Source organism: Gymnogyps californianus, chromosome 6 (genome assembly GCF_018139145.2).
Source record: "Gymnogyps californianus isolate 813 chromosome 6, ASM1813914v2, whole genome shotgun sequence".
NCBI lineage: Eukaryota > Metazoa > Chordata > Aves > Accipitriformes > Cathartidae > Gymnogyps > Gymnogyps californianus.
In genome coordinates this window covers 34,571,118-34,590,816 of record NC_059476.1, presented here as the reverse complement: position 1 = coordinate 34,590,816, position 19,699 = coordinate 34,571,118, and the positions used below count along the sequence as shown (strand labels likewise).

Below are 19,699 nucleotides of genomic sequence, written 5' to 3'. Positions count from 1 at the left end.
TCTTTGATGTTTTACAATAGCACAAAGACAACATATAAAACACATTCAAGAAACATTGTGGGAAATGCACCAGCATTTTAAGGAACATTCCCTTTGGACATGAAGCCTTTTTTAGCCAAACCACTATGATTTTGTTTTAGTGACTCATACAAATGGATTCTGGATTAAGGTTTAAAAATGGAATATTTTCTCTTCTGCTCCTAGGTTCACCTCAAGACATGTGAATGAAAAAATAGCAGTAAGAATATTAGGCTGGACTTACATTCACCAACAGACACTAAATAGGGATCTACTAAATTTGTAAAGCTTAGCTGAAGTTTCAAATATATAATTCTGAAAATGCAATTCCTCCTGAAGTGGGCTGGGCAAGGATCATAAAACTATAAAAAGATACTTTGTCCCTAAAGATTGCAAGAAGCTAATCATTAGCCACCCGTTTATAGTGTTTACCTTTTTATTACATTATTCTGGTATTTTTCCTTCGCAGGGACCTACTCCTTCTTTCTACCATATGGGTAACAAAAAAGATCCACTGCCTCTAGGCAAAGTGTTTTTAAAGACAAAGACATTTGCCGGATTAAAAACAAACATACAAACAAAGTGTACGTAAATTTGTGTTTGACTACTGTTGGGCATCTGGAATGGCACACATTTTCTTTGGAAAATTTTTCTTCCAGTTTTTTATACAAATGACAGTAAAATATGTACCCAGCAGCAAACTGAGAGAACTAAATTTAAAACGCACTTTCAGACCACTCTTTCATTTTTTTCTTTTTAACTTCTCTTTTCCAAGGCGAGAGGGGAGGAGGGAGCTTGTCCCAATGTTTTGAAGTACTGTAAGTTCTTTTGCCTTTTAACAGAAATATGTAAACAAGGTGTATGACTGTAGGGTAATGTTCTAGTCACAAAGCATTCAAGAGCCAGAGTGAAGCTATTTAAAGAATGGAGTATTCAATTCCTGAGGCCAGATGCTAGTATAAATATGAAACTATGTTCACACTGCAGATTAAATTATTTTTAGTTTCTGCATTTGAACTGCCAAAATTATTTGGGTTGTTTTTTTTTTTTTTACTGTACCACAGAACTTATGGGGCCACATTTTTATGTATCTGAACAGAGGATTCAGAAAACAAGCATAAAAGGACTTTTTCAGCTATTTTCTCTGTGCAACAAAACTGGAAGTGTATAGTGACAAACACTGTCACAAGTAAGGGTCATTCAGGGAGTAGGAAAACCAAAAATAAAGATGGAGCTGAAACATTCGAGATTCTTGAAATAGATTTTTATAGTACCTTATCATTTAATTTTCATCCCACAAAGCTTTTAATCTGGAAATACTCAGTGTGAAAGAAAAGTGGAGACTGTGGTTTTAAAATAATTAAAGAGAAAAACATGCATTAAGATTGCATTACACCCTGTCTACTGGGTTTGCCACGAGAGCTCACACAGATATTGCTAAGAATATCAAGTTAAAGTCACTAGTAATTAACTAAAACAAATAATCAATAATCCCATGACCTTGCCATAGCAAAAACATGCACGAATTCAAGAGAAAAAGACAATGAAATAAACTGGCAGTGATCAAAGCAAATCCAGGCTCAGTGACTAGCTGGGTGAGGACCTATCACTGACACACGCTAAAGGCTACAAGTCACCTACAAGGCTGCCAAGCACCCCCCTCTTACTGACAACCACTTCACTGTTGTTATTTTTTTGGTCCTGTAATTATCTTCGCTTTGCTTCATCAGCTGACAAGGATGGAAGGTCCAGGATGTATCTCAAGGACATGATTCATCTGCTGATATCAGGGGGTTAGTCTACCAAGACACAAAAAGTAAACCAGGACTCGTGTGGAGGGATGTCAACCAAGCCATAGACCCTTCCCACTGCAAATACCACAAACGCCCTGGAAGACCTGGATGTACAGCCAGGAGCGCAAACCTGCGAGAAGGATGAACAGAAAGACAGCAGCTTGGTCAGTCGAGAGACCTCCTGCAACACTAAGGAATGTGGAATTACTGAGCAGACTTGCTCTGCACCACGCTGAACATGCATATTTTGCCAATGACTTACAAGAAGGATGAGGCCAGTAACACCTTACAGCTGGTGGGGCGAAGACGCTAGGAGGAGAAGGGGTCCTGCAGCACCGGGACTGTAACCCATCTAATATTGAGATGTGTGAACCGACACTAAGTACCTGCGGAGACTCTGTCACCGCCCCAATTCAGGAAGGCAGGGGACACCAGGCTTAATTACAAACAGGTGACGTGGGACATGCTGAAAGCTGCACATGCTTTCGAATATCACGTCAGGTTCAGCCCCAGTTCCTAATTAATTGTTCTTATCAGGCATGGATCTGGTATCACAACAGCGAAGCCTCCTTTCAGTGGACAGGCTGACAATCCCAGCCTTCCCTGGGTATTTACAACACACTTTTAAAATGTATTAGCCTGCACTTTAAAGAAACCTGGGACCAGAACATCTGGGCTTTGGTTGTTTTGTTTCTCAGTAATAAAAAGTGAAAAAAATGATGCAGCTGTGGATAAAACATTCAGGAACACAGCAGCTACCTTGTCATCCTTTACCTATTTTCCCTTTACTAGCCTCGTTCACAGGAGCAGAACAGGCCATGGGGGAACTTGGAGGAGGACAACAGGGAACGTTTCCCACCTTTTTCTTAAATTAGATTTTCGATTTGCTGTAGGATCCTTGAACTGTACAACATGTGGGGATCTATTCCACTCATGACACACATGCATAACTCCCTTTCGCACTAACGGGAATGACGAACATGTTGTGAGAGGAGAATTGCCCCCTAAAACTGCAGGAGTGTGAACAAGGTTGTAAATATATCTCAAGGTTCTGGTAACATTAGAAACCAGCCTAGCGAATTTCTCATGGTTTATTATGATATCACCAAATCCCCCTATGTATTTATAGCCTTGTAATTCACAATTATTCTGGGTCCATAAATGTTTTTGGCATCTGAATGTAGACCTGATACTATTATTTCACATATTATGGTACTGTCCGTGAATGCTAAATTTATTCCAGCAGAGACTCCTGGAGTTCATTCATCAGATATTTTATGCTACTGTTCTTTTAATGATTCATTTATCCTTAGTAATATTTGTATTCTGAAGTGTGGCGTCTCCAGCCGACAGCACAATGCTTTCCTGAATTATCTTTTTCTTTCACAGCATAACAAAGTAGAGCACAGTCAAATTGAAGATGGCCTTTAGTACACTGTCAGAACAATACTGCTTACCAAGCATATCCAGACACATTTCTCAAACCACATGTAATGCTCTGGCTGCCACCATGCTCATAAAGTCATTAACCGGCATCTTAAAATGAGGGTGTGATACATATATTTAAATGTTTAGGAAAATCAAATGTGTGCTCTTCTAGAAGCTTATTTTGAATTTCAGCTTCTACATATATCAATTATGCAGCAGTGCACAGATGTAAAAATTCACCTTGATTTTTCACAAGCTGCTAAAATATACTCCTGCTAAAATATTATACATTATCTATCACTAACAAAAGCTTCTTTATGGCATTAACTATTTGTCCTTCACAATGTAATAGAGCAAGAGAGATCCAAGCTGAAGGTTTACAGTGCTGAGGATTCATTTTTACAAGCAAATTATTATTAGCAGTAAAATTAATGAGGAACTTATTTTACATGGTACAGATTTTACTAAACGAAGTAAATAAAGGTTATGCCACAACGCTCTCCAATACGAAACCTGCCCGGTAAGGTACAATTCATGCTGTTACATTTTTTAAGTACATGCTTTCTCTATCACCCAGTCCCACAAACTGCACTCCAATCTATACATGTACTAGGTTTAACCCTTCCCTTCCCAAACACCCTCATCTATCAATGGTCTCATCATGGAAGGATTACCAAGCCAGCAAAGACAAGCATGAACCAAATTAACTAAAAGAGATTAAGCAGTCAGAATATTGATACCGAGAGTCTTAAAACTCATTTTAACAAGGGCAAGGATGCCAGAACCACAGTCTTCTCATGTGTACCCATACAGCCCCTCTTGGTGCTCACAAAGGTGACACACAACGCTGTGGGAGATCCCTGTGCTGCCCACATTGGGAAGGCAGGTTTGCTACTGCCCATTCAGCCACTGGAGCCAAGCCCCTTCCCACACTCTTGTCCGACACCTTCCTTTTCTTTCTAGCCTACCCATCTCCCACCCTCCCTTGCCTGCCCAAGCAAAGCTCCACCTTGGCAAGCTGAGGGCTCATCACCTGTGTTGCTGAGGTCCCCATAAATGCTGACATGGCCATTCGCTGGCATTACAGCCCCACACAGCTTGGGGGGTAGCCCGGCTTTTGCTCCTGTGTGCCCCTGTCCTAGCAAATGATTTTGTGAAAAGAGAAGGGGGAGAAAAAGCAAGTCTCCTCCTTCAATTTCAGATGCACAAAGGATGCTTTCTCTGACAAACTCCCACGGCACAAGACGGGTCATCTATAAGAAGATGAATATTGTATCTCGGAGAACAAGCACCAGCCTTTCTGCAACACGGCAGTCAGAACCGGACTAAGATATTTAGGAAGACAGACGATGACAGGTCAGGCACGTCGCAGTGCGCCTGCAAACAAAAGGGAAGTCATCTTTCTGGGCATGAGAGTAATGAAGAGCAACTCGGAAGAGCAATTTGGAAGGGAGGTGGTGAATAAGTTGGGTCTGGCTTTTCTCCTCCCTGCCCTGGAAGGGAACTGACACCCAGATCCGGCCATGGTGTCAACAGCACCCACAGAAGAGCCTGAGCATCTCAGCACGGCAGCACAGGTCACAAGCCAGAATGATTCATGAGCTGGTATGAAGACAGCTTCGACTTGATTAACGGAGCGCTCGGAGTCAAAGATGACTGCAGGACTCCAAGTCCTGGGCTCCAGCAGCGCAGAATTACAGCACAGGAAAGCAGCCAGGCAGGAAAAAGAGGATGTCCTCGGGACCCACCCAACAATGTTATATAGGTGCTCGGTTTACAGATCTCGATACTCAGCCAATTTTTGGCTGGCTGCGTGGAAAGGATACAATGCAGGAAAAAGGCGTCGATGATCTATGAGGGACCAACAGCTCTAACTGGCAACCATGGCACACAGAGGAGACCGCTGATCATCTCCCTCCTCCGCGCTGGGCAAGGGAAGCACGGGGACACAAAACAATAGACGTCCCAAACTGTGTCCTCCTGGGACCCAGAAACAATATGGGCAGGGACGGAAACTAGAGGGAAGGCTGGGGAGGAAAACAGCACCCTCTAAACCCAAAAGTTAAAAAAGAAAAAAAGAAGGGGAAAAAAAAAAAAAAGGCAGACATCGAGATAAAGTCAGATTCAGAGCACAGCAGTGCTGCACACGTTTCCAGTTACTGGAACAAAACCTCATGGTCAGTAAGAATTAAATGCAAGATCCAACAGTGACTAGAAGGGAAAAAATCCTGGAGAGCAGACACATGTGGGTTATTACACAGCCTGGCAAGGTCAATCTCGGTGCTAAAAACAGACAAAAATAAAAAAAGCCGTCAAACATTTTTAAAGGGACACTGTCCCACACTGGCTGCTTTGACACCATCTGTGAATGGTCCTTATTTTTTATCTACTTATTTTGCAATTATGTAGGCTACTCCTGTTCCAACCAGAGGCTGCAACAAAACTCTTATTGATGGTGCAAACTGCTGCAACTTCGGCTTTAGGAGAACGTGGGGCAGTTCCCTCTAGCTTCACAAGGCAGTAAAATTTAACTCTTCCTCCTCACGTTTTGCAGCAGTGATTCCTTCCCTGATGTTTCTGAATAGACCAGAACTGCAATTGCAAATGGCTGTGCTCTACACCAACGACAAAGTGCCCTGTCATACCAATACATAATTGAAAACGCTGACACAGTGACAACTGCTATCAGCACAATTCTGATAATCATGTTAGCTTGCTCCTGCTGCAGGAACCGGTGGGGGTGAGAACAGGCACTGTGATTTAGGGGCTACCTAGAGAGAAGTTATGTGGGATTTTGTTTACACTTCTTGGCAGATCTTCTGCATTTCAAAGAACAAAATACCCACCTCCTAAATTCCCAGGGGCAACACTACCACCCCCTTTTATAAGAGCTCAAAGGCAGGTCAAAGTTTGAGAAGCAATCCAAATTTTATCTCTTTGATAAGGCATGCTTGAAGTTTGAGATGTGTGGTGTTTAAACTCCTTTCAAGAGCCACAAACAGATGAGGCTCAACACAATCCAGTGGTGAATGAAAGGCTTCCATAGCCAGTGCGCATATTAAAATGTTTTTGTCACCCCCATACGCTTCCTCTGTAATGAAGTAGGCTGTCCCCAGAGAAAGGAAGAAATTAACAGCGCTTAAATCATCCCAGCATTGCTCGGGCAAACACGTGGCCTCAGGAAGGACCAGGTGGCTACAGACAACCTCCTGAGGACCCCGCCAATCTCCTTCCAGGGAGGCTGGGAAAGGTGTAGAGGAGAGCAGCAGTGGCTCAAGAGAGAGGGGCAAGTGGGGGGCAGGGGGGGGGCCAAAACGCTACTGGAGATAGGATCACCTCCAGGAGAAAATATGTCATTATCACAGGATTATTGGGCGTACACCACACCTAACAACAGCATCACCTTTCAGCATTTAAAAGGCAGCCAGCAACTGAAGCCAACAAGCCAACAAGTATTAGTTATCTTAAACCAACTGGTTGACAAATAATAAAACAAACATTTATCTTGCCCTCCTCACGCAAGGCCAGACAAAATTGTCTGCTCAGCACCTCAGGTTATCTCCAATCCCAAACATGTTAACACTAAAGGTAAGAGGTATTTAAACCAAAAGAAGATGTACAACCAAAGGATGCCTTCCTGCTCCACGGCCTCTCTGAACAGCAATCCCAACAGCGCTGCTCCGCAGCCTGCTGGTGCTCTCATTCTGCTGCAGCAGCGCTGGCATGTGCTAGGAGCTGCACAAGCACAGAAGAAAATGCCAGGCCACAGTCCTTTTTCCCCAAGGGACCTGTCCTCCTCCACTCAGGCTCCATGGAACACAACAGACAAGTCATGTAATAGCCTCATCTACAGCGAAAGTGCTGTATCAATTGGGCTGGTTAAAATGAGTTAGAGAGATCGCTCTGACCCACAAGACAAAAAACAACATACAGTGCACAAGGGCAGAGAGGGGAAAATGGGATAATGGGACACTTACAGGAGCTTTATCAAGATCAAAATGGCATTCAGCTAGGGCAATGGGGACAGGAAGGCAGAAGGAAGAGGCAAAGAGTGCAGACAAACAGGGAAGGAGGGGAGGGGAAGAGAATTAGAGGCATGACTTAGGCACAAAGTATCCAAAGTAGCTGTACTCAGAATAGGTAACAATTAGTTGGTCAGAAAATTATTGCATCAAGTTAAGCCAGGCAAGCCTGAACTCAGCAGCACGTGACAAACAATGAAAAAGGAGAGTCGGCGTCAGTTCAGAAGTCACCGCAAGTGTCTGAGCACACTACAGCTGCAGATTATCAGTTTTGATAATATTGTAGTTTGACTACATTACGACTTGATAATCTTCATCTGGAGAACTCATGCCTGTTGCAAGGCCACTAGTAAGTGAAATCAGAAGTGCCATGCAACAGCCCAGTGCCTGCTGGGGCCGGGCACTGTGGCTGCCTCGGCACTGAGGGGTCGGCACCTTCCTGCAAGATAGCTCATCCCTGCTCTGCTTTTCCTTCGAAACTGACTGCAATCTGCCGCGGATCGGCCAATTTATACGGCAACGCAAGATCCGATGAGGAGCTGCGATCTCCTGGGTGAAGCTATGCAAGTTATGAGACTGGTAAAGAAGAGAAGGAAATGAGAGGGTGAGCCAGTCCTGTGGCATCCAGCCCCTGCCCGTAAGCTCCGCTGGAGGGTTCAAAACAGCAAAGTCGGAAACAACTGCTGGAAAACCACCTATGGACTAGAAAAGAGTGACTGCTAAAATATAAACCTCAGCTAGAAGTAGTACTTGAATTTCCTGGACGTCACAGAGAACAAAAATCCAGATTCTACACCCCCAAATGCATGACTGGGGAATGAAGGACAGGACAGGACTGATTGCTAAATTTTCTTTGGGTTCCCCCTCACTGGACCCAAACAACCAACCAATAACTGCAGCAAAAACCCCTTCAGTAAGCACCAGAACTTGCTCATCCACATTACTAATGCTGCCAGTGCAGGAACGGGAGTGCCCACCGCACGGCAACCTCAACCATCCACTTTGGCACGATAAAGACTCATAAAGGACAGGTAAAAAGAGTGGCAATGACAGTTTGGTGACCAAATCCAGACCTCTGTCATGACAGACTCGTGAGCCAGAGGGATGCAGATTGCCCGGCTGGGGCAGCAGCAGCTCCCACCTCGCCGGCCCGGCACAGGCTCAGGGGCCACTTGTTCCTCAGCTAAACCCAGGCAGTGCTGCAGCCCAGCCTAACCCAAACCAACAGAGCCGGTGAGCACTAAATTCAGTCATTTTCCCCTCAGTCTCTTCTCTCAATTTCAGCTCTGACTCCTCTATCTTTTATTTCTTTTTCTAAAGACACATTTAGAGATGAAACCATTCATAACTGCCTATCCACAGACAGTTTGTGGCAGCATAATTGACAATGAGTCTGCTGCAAAAATGAAAATGCTGTTTTAATAACCTTGGCCTAAAATACATTCTGTTGTATGCCTCAAAGGGTTTCAATAAAAAGTCAACCTGTAGAGACATATTTTCTTGGCTTAAACAACAATCCAAAGCATATAAATGTAGTCCAACTATAATGACATATTTATAGGCCAATAAAGCTTACACTGCAGCTTTCATACTTCACTTAAAGGAAGTCTGTAAGAAGCAGTGTTATATAAAATAATTTGAATTTTTTTCGAACTATAGCCCAAGGAATACAAATATGCAACTTTGCCATATTTAACCAATAGTGTTTACATTGTTTAGTTGCTAAAAATTTTGCAAAATGAAATAATTCCTCATTTGGTGACTTCCCACTGGTTTACCAAATATGGGTATACAAGTACATTTATTACAAAGAAAAATCCCCTAAATAATTCTAAAGACAAAAATAAATAACTAGCGGCCTTAGTAGTGAATGATTTAATCAGACCAATTCTTCTGGAAAAACAGGTTCTCATGTTCATTATGAATAATACATTCCTGAGCAACTCTATTTTTATATGCTGCATTGTTGTTATTCTTTATTTTTCTCAGCATTTGAAAGAAATATTCAGAAAGCTATAAATAGTCTTAAGCCATAAACTGCTAGCATTCAATATTGACATATTTGTAGAAAGGGACAGAATGTATAACATAAATATCTCAACAGGCAGAAAGAAATAATTCTTAAAAATAATTTTTCAGGCTGAAATCTTGAAGCTCACACAAAAAATGCCATTGCTAGATCTTTTATTTAATACAGTCCTAAGAAAAAGTTCTGCATAATTCACTAGTGATAAAAACAATGGCATTTTACAGAAAAAAAACAGTTTCTGCAGAAAAGAAAGGCAAAGAGAAAAGATAAAGAGAAAAGAAGGTAAAAAGAGACAAGAGGGAAAAAAGAGAAGAAAAGAGGAAAAAAAAAGAAAAGAGGAAAAAAGAGAGAACAAAAAAGGAGACAGAACTACCAAACTTGAATTAGGGTCAACTTTCAATTAGAGGTGCATGGTTTCTGCGGGTTGTGGATTCACCAGGTGTCGCCTTAGTTTTGGCAAAGCAAGTGCCACAGAGCGTATGGCACAGGGTATATGCTGCTCACACGAGGCCTCACTTTGCCTGGTTATTGTTTAAAGCTGCCCTGCTCCCAGCAGCAACGTGTTTAATTAAGTATGTTTGCGCAGTGCCACTTCTGTGGTTCTGTATCAGCCATGTTTTCATTTCATCCGGGTTACTTCACCCTTCACCACTCCTGGATAGTGTGTGAAAACTGATTTTGTTTCTTCTGTAAAGTTTTTTTGAGGTCTTTCGTAGGGATATAATTTCCTATTACCTTCTACAGCTCAGTTCAAAAACATCTAGTAGGAAAAATTTCAGAATCTACTCACTTTTATGGGATTTTTCTGTAATGGAAACATGCCGTTTCATAGGAAAAAAGGGGTCCAGGAGAGTTTACCTAGGCCTTTTCAACACCTGGTTCAGCAACTTCCTTGTCTACAGCCAGGGTTAAATGTAAGCATCATGACAGACTCATGCATGGCCTGCCAGACTAGCACAAGAAGGGATTTGTTCCCTTCAGATCCAAGTTCTGTACAAAGTAGTCTGCCCTGTCACAGCCGACCCACTCTGCTCGGTGGGGAAGCCCTTCGTGAAACATCCCCATGGGCGCAGCACTGAGTACCTGATTAGGAGGGGAACTGTACTGCGGTGGTGGGAAGTGGTGGATGTGCAGGACATCACCTCTCCATTTGGGCTGATTAGCCTTGCTAATATAGCTGTGCTGATGCTCTCACCAGAGGGACCTCTGCATGACAGTGCACTGTGCTCCCTCACAGTTTACAACCCTATTTTAAGAGAAAAACTACCCCATCCCATTGTGCTGCAGACCTACTGCAGAAGTTATTGCTAATAAATCTTTGATCACTGCGGCTGAGCATTGCTCTGTTGGCAAGATGCTGAGTATTGGAAAAGGTCTGTGGGCACACATTGTAACAGGCAGTAAACCTGCCATTTTGACAGCAGAGAAGATACCGGCAGCTCAAATCTCTATGCCTTGAACACTGCACGTTATGCTACTGCCTTTGCCTACAGCTAGGGAGATGACAACTCCCAGAGCGCAATGTCAACCTTGACCAACCACTCAGAATGAGAGAAGTAAATCTTTTTCACCTGCTGGGTGTTAAACCTCCATCCCATAGTTAAGCCAAACACTAGAGCTCATGCGTTGCCTACAGGACACAACCAAATACGGCTGCTTCACAAGCAATGAAGACCACCGTTCTTCTTTTTCTCAGATCCGGGAAGCAATATATGCTTAAATTCTTGGGTCTTTCAAATAGTAAAAAAATCATCTTAGTACTAGATTTAAGGAATTTCTTTGATTGCCTTTCATAGGCTAGATCAGTTGTTTGTATCAACGTGCCTAATCAGCTATAGGTCTTCTTGAACCTTTGGCTTCACTACTGCCAACCAGTCATGATGAAGAAAAAGGCAATCGTAATCAAACATTAGTCAAAATACCCTTTTCTATTGAAAAAAAACAGACCCAACAATAAAGCCAGAGCCACTAACTGAAAATGAGCAACATCAGAATGTGGGTTATCAAAATTATACCATATAGTTTGCATTCCATAAGCATTTTCAGTATAACCCCTACTTTCAAAGGCTTAACATGCAACTATAAGCTTTAGGCTTAAAGATAATTTTCTTTGGCTCCTAGGGTAGGTAATAGCAATTTCATAACTTACCACAAGGTTTTTTTGTTTGTTAAAAAGAAAAACAAGAAAACATTAACACACAAAAGTTCTGTCTGAAAAACATTAAGATTCTTCTGACACAACAAACAAATGCAAATAAACGTAGTGTGTAAAGAAGATGCCAGGGCAATAGCAGAGAAAATTACTGCTTGTAATTATGAACCAGAAAAAAAACACACAGAAAAGCAAAGGAAAAGAGAAAGAATTACATGCGCTATTTTTTTTCCTGGAGATGTAATGAATAGTAAGATCAACTTCCAACTGTACTTTAATCTTCCAACCTACATATCTAATGGTGAAATGTGAGATTGACAAAATCATTTCACCATTTGATAAGATCAGAAAAACGAGATGCAGAAGATAAATCCTCCAAGACAGTTCTTCAGCTTAGCGCAACCTGGCTTCAATGCCAACACAGTTGTGCCATTATAAAACTGAACTTGGCCCTGCATCTCCTGTTCAAGTAGGTACAAAAGCATTTCCTCACATCCATCAGCCTTAGCTTTTAATTTCTTACCTTTCCACCCATTATGGCCTAAACTTGATGCTCTTCAAACTTTGAACGTTTGTTAAAAGCTTGGTACAACAGAGAAACGTCCCTGGGATGCACTTCAAAGCACCGTCTCTGACGGCTATTAGGCATCCAAGGTCTTAATACCACAAACAGGCACGTTTACCAACAGGAGACCCATCTCCCTCAGATCTTGGGCCCCCACCGTGGATTTTAGAGGTGTGAGTGTCGGCACACCAAGACAGCCCCAGAGCTGCAAGCCTGTCTGCAACCATCCAATGTAGCAGAGCTACTGTTTCCCTCCCTAAAAACAGACAGGGAAAGAAAGCACAAGTCTGTCTGGAGACAGCAGTGGGGCACTCGCAGAGGCCTATGCTGTATAGTAACATAAAGGTCACAAGGAAATGCTATAGAAGGCTATTGAAGGGACATCTCCCTACCAAACGAGACACAAAGCCAACTGTACGGAGACAGGACAAGCACCAGAAGCAGGTGACAATGCTGTGCTTCCAGAAGATGGGACGTGAGAAGTGAAAGGCCTTTACTCTCCCCACCTGTCAGAGGAGGCCTCAGGAAGACGAGTCAGGCTCCTCTCCCCACAATGCACAGCTCTGACCTGATCCCCCGGCCTGCAGAGCCCCAGGCAGAGCCCTTGAAAATTATTTGTGTGCGCATCTTCAGGGTTTGAGCCTTAGCGCTCAGGGACATGTCTACGGAGCAGACAGGTATCACAGAGTTACTCCACGCTAGTTTTGAAGGAGCCTGTGATGAGCTCACCACCAACCATCCCGCTCGGGTATCTCATCACCACACCTCCGCCCGAAGCACAGACATACCTTGGGAATCGGCAATGGCTTGGCAGCATCAGGCTCATCCGTCTTTGAAAGACACTCACCCATGGGCCCCTCCCCACGGGAGAAAGTAAGGGATACTCACCAAGGTCAGCCTTTTCCTTCAGGATGTCTTTGAAGTTCAAGCCGCTGTTGAGCGTGGATTGTCTGTATCTCGTCAAGGCCTCCTTCTGCCCATTCTTCCCCACATCCATCGGCTTGACCGGCTCAGCCCGGAAACCACACTTCCACTTGGAGAAATCGGACTGTGCCCATTTTGCCAAGTCCTCAAGCTTCACAGTAACTTTCTCTGAAACAGCAATAACTTCATCCTGCAAGAAGCAGTCAAATGAGAATACGACATGTCACGTGGGGCTCCACGATGACTGATAAACCCGTAATGCCACCCCCCATAGGCTATTGGAAAAGCCTGTCTTGCTGTTGGCAGATTGATTTTTCTGTAATACAGAATAGCTAGTACTTAATTTATTCCTCCTGCCACCTAAGTGGAAATATTAGTTGTTTACTCAAAGCAAATACACATGATCTGAAGACAATTTCTAGGAGTGGGGCAACGATCCTAAAAGGCATTTGAAATGCAGGTTACCAAATCACCAAAGCCTTGAGGGAAAGTTTGTTTTTTAGGTGCAATTAGCTGCAAATGTAAAAATTCATGGCTGGATGACTAATGGTTATAGCTAGTCCTGAAATAAATGGACTAAGTAAATCTCAGATTCTTGGAACTCTGACTCACCAGAAAATTCCTGTGTTTATGGTACATTTTCCCTTGGCTTATACACAAATATTGAATTTAACTTTTGTCCTAAAAATTAAATAAAACTGTGATGTAATCCCAAAAGAAATACTACATAAATGTTATGTGCTTCCCACCAAAAGAAACTTGCACATTCTCATGTTTCTTAAAACCTTTTTCAAGATCAGAACTGTAATTTTTTTTCCCTTCTTAAACATACATTCTAAGAAAAGCACTTAAACTTAGTTTAGCCTCCACAACATATACTCGAATTAAACAGCTCTAATTGCTGAATTTTATCCTTCCAGGAAACAATCAACTCCTCTCAGTCATGATGAATAAGCAGAATGTTTTATAGCTGACTCCAGTGAGCAAAGGCTCAAGAAAGCCTCAAAAAAATAAACAAACATACACACATATCCAGAAAGATACACTCCAGATTTTTTAGTTAAAACAGCAGAAATAATTTATGTTGTAATGAGAGCTGGCTGCACACCACACCTTGCACACTGCACATTTCTAGCACTAAATAAGGTTACACGTTCTTGAAATAAATAAACCAGAATCCAATTTTTCTCTCAAATAAACACAAGTATTTGCAAAGGGGAGAGAAATTCTTTGAGTTATTAAACAAAGAGAAAAGCAATTGATTCTCTCTGTGTTTTTTTTTTCCACTGAACACATTCCTCAGGAAATAAAATACTGCTCAATAGGAAAAAAAAAAAAAAAAGCTTTATTGTGATAAGTTACACACAATACAAAACCTGAAGTACCTCTAGTAAAAAAGCAGATCTGATATTCCACTCTCCCTTATATAACACAAAATCGTTTTATAAGCAGGCACCTTCATTACATTTAGTGCAATAACAAATATTTGGTCAGAAACGAATGGCATGCTTATATGCTAAGCAAGCTTGTAATAAAATCTTTTCCTTTATCATTGCACAGCATAAGAGCTTCCACCGAACAACAAACAATAACAGTGATGTTTTAAATCTCTGTTTATGACAAACGTCAATACTTTGTAAACAAGCATTGGGTACTACAAAGTACAATTTCAATGGATGGTTTCACCCAATTTCATTACACCATCCACTTGAAATAAAAAAGCTGTAGTTGCTATGCATTTTATAGCTATTACATGGTGATTATTAAATGTCAGGATGGAAAAAAAATAATACATATATATAAATATCAGCCTGCCTGCAGACAGTCTCAGCAATTTCTGGATGAAGTCCTCTTTTAGGATGTTGAATACCATCACCAGCTACTACACAATTTCTAATATTCAACACTAGAGAATTCTATTTAGCAGCAGTTTTTTAAAAAACCTGACTTGGAGATCAGACGTGTTTTTGGTTAAAATATTATTTTCCAAATAGCTCTCATGATCAAATGATTATGATTTCAATTACTACTTTCTTCATATCCTTTCCAAGAACTGGTATGACTAATTTTGGCTAGCATACAAAGTAAGCTGAGCAGACAATTTATTAACCAAAAGAAAAGTACAATCACTATTACATCATCAATGAATAAACTTGTTTTCGAGAATACAACCTTCGCACACACGCACATGATGTGTACACAGGGAAAAAAAAAGGGGGAAGGAAAAAAAAAAAAAGAAACCCTACTGTAACAAGGGTGAAGCGATGCCGGCGCACTCACTGGCTCTGCCGAGGCTGCCATGGAGGGGGAACCGGAGAGGCAGGAGCAGGGGGAGAGGCGGCTTTCGGGGGCAGGGGAGAACACACCCCAGCCACATGCTTTCTGTGGCAGTGCCACGGCCGTGGCCATGAAAACACGTGGTGTTCAGCATCCCCTCACTGATGTGAGGGGCCAGGAAAAGACCCTGCAAAAAGACCATCGTGCGCTCGCCTCAGCCCTTCACAAAATGGCACTGGCACTCTAAATACAGCTGCCGTGGTGCAAAGGGGCACCCAGAATGGCACCACAGAGTGGTTAAGCACACCAGTGGAGTGCATGAACATAAAAGAAATTCAGGCTGTCACTGCACCATGACAGAGGTTGTGGGCCGAAACCCCCGATCCACGCAGTGCTAGGTGATGGCCCGTTGTCGGGGCCACTCCGTCATCCCTGCAGCAGGGGTGTCCCCAAAGGAACCCGGTCCTTGTCACCCCCGTGGCAGCCACATCCCTAAGGGCGCCAGGCTGGGCCCCAAACTGGCTGGGATCACCTGAGGAGGGCGGCTGACCGCAGGCCTCGTGCTCATGGCTGCTAGGCTGGACCTTGTGCCACTGCCAAGCAATGGCAGCACCCGCCTCGTGGCTGTTGGGCCAAGAGGGCCCATCTCACACCTGCTGTAACTGCAGCTCCACTGCTGTCAACCCCCCCCAAAAGCCAGAGCTGCTCCTAACATTAAAGACACCGCTGTGGGGTTTTGGGGGTCACGTCGAAGAAAGGAGGGCCAAGGCCGGGCCTGGCCTGCAGAGGCGACGGCCACAGGACGAGCCCCTCGTGCGGGAGGCCGGGTGGTGCTGCCTCTCCAGCACCCCGGAGGGCCCAGCCATCCTCTACGCCAGCACCAGCCTCGTGTCCTCCCCTTGTACTGCTAGTGATCACCATGGCTGCACCAGGGAAACATGGCCAAGTTCACTTTTAGCCAGAAAACAGAAAAATTACCCTATATATTTCAGGGCCTGCCTTGGGTTGCCCTGCCCTACACACAGTGGGACTGGGCAGACCTGCTCTTTCTCACCGCTCAATTTTTGAGCTCTTGCTCATTTTCAGCCCAATTCAGAGACAACCAGCCACGTCCTCCCCAACTCCCCACACACCACAGCGGTTACAGGTCAGACTGCAGTCCTCCTCCGAGCACCGCTACCAACGCTGACCGCACCAGCGAGGGACCGCATCTCCACAGACGTTTTCACCCCGGCGCCTCATCGTACAAACACTGTCACCCAGCAAAACATGGCGGGTAGCTTCAGCCCCTTCTTTATGAGGAGCCTGAGCCACGGGCAGCTTCCACAGAGGCTGTCTTCCCCACATCTTGGCAGTTTGCTAACACAAGAGTTCATGTGCCCCAACACCACCCAAACAGAGGTCACCCAACTATTTCATCAGGTCTGGGATTTCGATGAGCTTGCCAAGCTTTCACACATACTTAAGCAACCTTTCCAAGCACTCAGACCCAAACTATGAGTTGTGGGGGTTTTTAATTATTTTTTTGGAGCAGCAGGTGACAAAAGGGTCCCTCTCCTTTTTTGTTAAGCAAAAATGTCTCACAGCCCTATGTCACAAAAAAAGTTGCTTCGGGACCTGCGGGGCTCTGCCAGCCAGAGGAGCCCCTGTAGCCATTCGGTATCAACTGCTGTGCATCTACTGCTGCAGCCCTTCTAGAGAAACCCTTTCAATGAGATGACAAAGAAATATAGATGTTGAATAAATAAAAACCAGGTACATGGTGACACATGACTAACAAACCTTTAGAAGATTAAAGAAATCTGCTGTATAACCTTCATGTCATTCATAATTGTATCTCTGTGTAAACATGAAAAACCACCCATGTCGCATACAGTGCGCATATATATATCTATACAAAAATCAACTGATCGCATATTAGCTATGCTCTGAAGTGATATGTTTATGAGGCCTCCATTGTGTGGTTAAGTCTTTAATTGCAGTTTTTTCCTGCTACAGCAAAATGAGGTTTGCAGGAGGAAACAGCCAGCACCGATTTCAGCTCTGCTCAGGAATGAGATTTAGCTCGGATGGGCCTTTTTGGATGCTGACCAACCAATGGCAACACTTTTCCCAGCCACAAAGTTGTCTAAATCTCAAAATGAGCACTGACTGTAAAAAGAGGCACTTTTTCTTCTGTTTCTATAAAAGCAGGTATCTAGTCAGTCTATAATTTTAGCACATCTTACAAGACTCCTGAGCAGAGTACGATACTTTCACCTATCAAGTGCGAAATGGGGAGACGGTTAAGAAAGATGGTGATACAAACCCTTCTCGTCCCTCTCTTGTTTTTTTAAGAGCATATCGGATTTGCATTTTCAGAGAAGTTGTCCAGGGAGAAGGGGACAGTATCTTCTCGAGAGCCGTTATGCTTAAATATTATGTCACTGTTGTCTAAGCAACCATCACAGCCTCCCGAAAGCACAGAATGCTATATTGCCTGACTCAGCAGATGGTTGAAATACTTACATTCAGGGAAAGAGGTCAGGTAGTTATAATAGTTTAAAGCAGATAATTATTTTTTAGAAGAAATATTAACTCTTACAAGGCAGGGAGTCACAGGGCAGCACAGGGAGGTCGTACATCTTGATTGCACACCCGCATACGGTACGTCACAACTCCTCACTCATTGCCAATAACTAGGAAAGATTTATATTTTAGAGACGCCAAGGCAGCCTTAAAAGAATTACGGCGACTGAGATATCTCAAAATTTTGACGTGCTGAGACTGTTTTCACTCCAGTGCTTCCAGAGGTCATTTAAGGAATTCTGGAGGGCACGAGTGAGTCGAACACCTGCTTGGCTGTCTCCTAACATCAAATACGTGGCCTAGAGAGAAACAGGAGACGTACTGTACAAACTCTTGCCGATAATTACAGGAGACACTGCGTGTCATTTATCTGATCAGTACGATTTGCATTAGAAAACATCTTCAAGCCTTTTTACTGAAACCTTTAGCACGGTAGATAGCTGGGGATGCATATTTTACAACCCAGTACATTGCTGATGAAAACACATTCATCCATGGGAGCAAAAAATACAGTGCGACTCTTACAGACTGCATTCACTGAGGATAATAGAACTGCATATTTCATTTGGGCATAAAGGCCTCTATTATTCTGGGCTTTTTTTACATCCCATGTATTTTTTAGTTTTTTGCAATTTAGGTGAAAAGGACCTTCCTGTACCTTGCGCAACAACGCAGTTCTTGCCCCAGGAATCTGATTCCCTGCTCTAGATCCCTTTGAGGAGCAGAAGGTCACGTTGCGGAGGCGGAGAAAGGAAGGAGGGGGCTTATTTCCAATAAGCACCTCTCCTGTAGCAATGTATTTACCTGGGTGTTTGAGGGAAGTACCGTCACCCTTACTTGACAGCATAGTCAAACCAAAAGGCCCTGTTAGCAGAGTCCATAGTCCAGAGCTCTTCTCTGCCATACAGATGCTACCAGGGCTTTGGGACAGCGGTGGAAACCAGGTCATCTCAACTGAGCCCTAAGCCACTTGCCTAAAGTCAGTCAGGCACCTGAACCCAGGTCTTCAGAGTCATCTCCTACAAGCAGCACTTCACCCAAGCTTTCCTCCAGGGACCATATTCAGCCCTAAAGGGGCAGAGAACGTTTGTACAGGACTGCTTTGCTCTCAGAGACTTTCTCCAGAGGAAGAAGGTCCCATCCCCGTGCCACCTGCTGTGGCCTGGGGGTATACATAAAGGTTTTTAAGACTGCAGGATCACAGACTAGCTAAAAAACTGTGGCTGCGTCACAGAAAAGGTCTGACTCTGGGAAGTGCCCTGTTCAGCCTCCCTAAAAGGCACATGAAGGACTCTCCTGCCATCCACTCTCTTATTACACGTTACTCTTCCAGTACAACCATTCTAAGCAGGCTGCAGACCTGGGGAGCCGAGGCACAGCTCTACCAGGCAGGAACCGCTGCTCCCGTTCCACAGGTAGGATCACCGAGTGATGGGGAAGCCTCGTGAGAGGCTCCAGTGCTTGGCACGGGCAGCGGCAGCTTTCTTTTCCCCTTTCCCTGCCCCGAGTGCCTCATTTGATGCCGTCTCCTCGTGCATCCCCTAGCGCAGGGCAGGCAGAGGTGTCCCAAAGGACGCGTGGAGTGGAACTGACCGCTGGGGTCTGGGCCTGCAATGCTCCCCGGAGGTGCCAGTATGCAGGGACCTACAGAGACCATCGCTCTCCACCCATGAACCTATGGGGAGAGACTTGAGAATGGAAACACGCACAGCCCAGGAGTTTACCTGGCACAAGGGAGAATTTTAAAGAGGCCAAGGCAGAACCTTTCATGTGTTAATCCTTCGCTAATTACTTTAAAGGGCTATAATGATCTCGTTAAATTCAGGTGACAGGTATTTCCCCAGCCTACCGCGCTATTTCCCCAGCCTAAACACAGCCGCACATAGCTGTCTGAAACTCACGCCGACGGAGAACGCTAGCTCC

At 43.9% G+C, this 19,699-nt stretch overlaps 1 protein-coding gene across 2 annotated transcripts in view; it reads right to left on the bottom strand.

Annotated features, from left to right (window-relative positions):
- Nucleotides 1–19,699, bottom strand: part of ARID5B (AT-rich interaction domain 5B) — a 121,042-nt gene that overhangs the window by 93,980 nt on the left and 7,363 nt on the right. For both annotated transcript variants that reach the window (XM_050899267.1, XM_050899266.1), the window contains one exon: nt 12,896–13,121. In XM_050899267.1, coding sequence (XP_050755224.1) covers nt 12,896–13,121 — 226 coding nt within the window. The remainder of the gene's footprint in view (nt 1–12,895; nt 13,122–19,699) is intronic.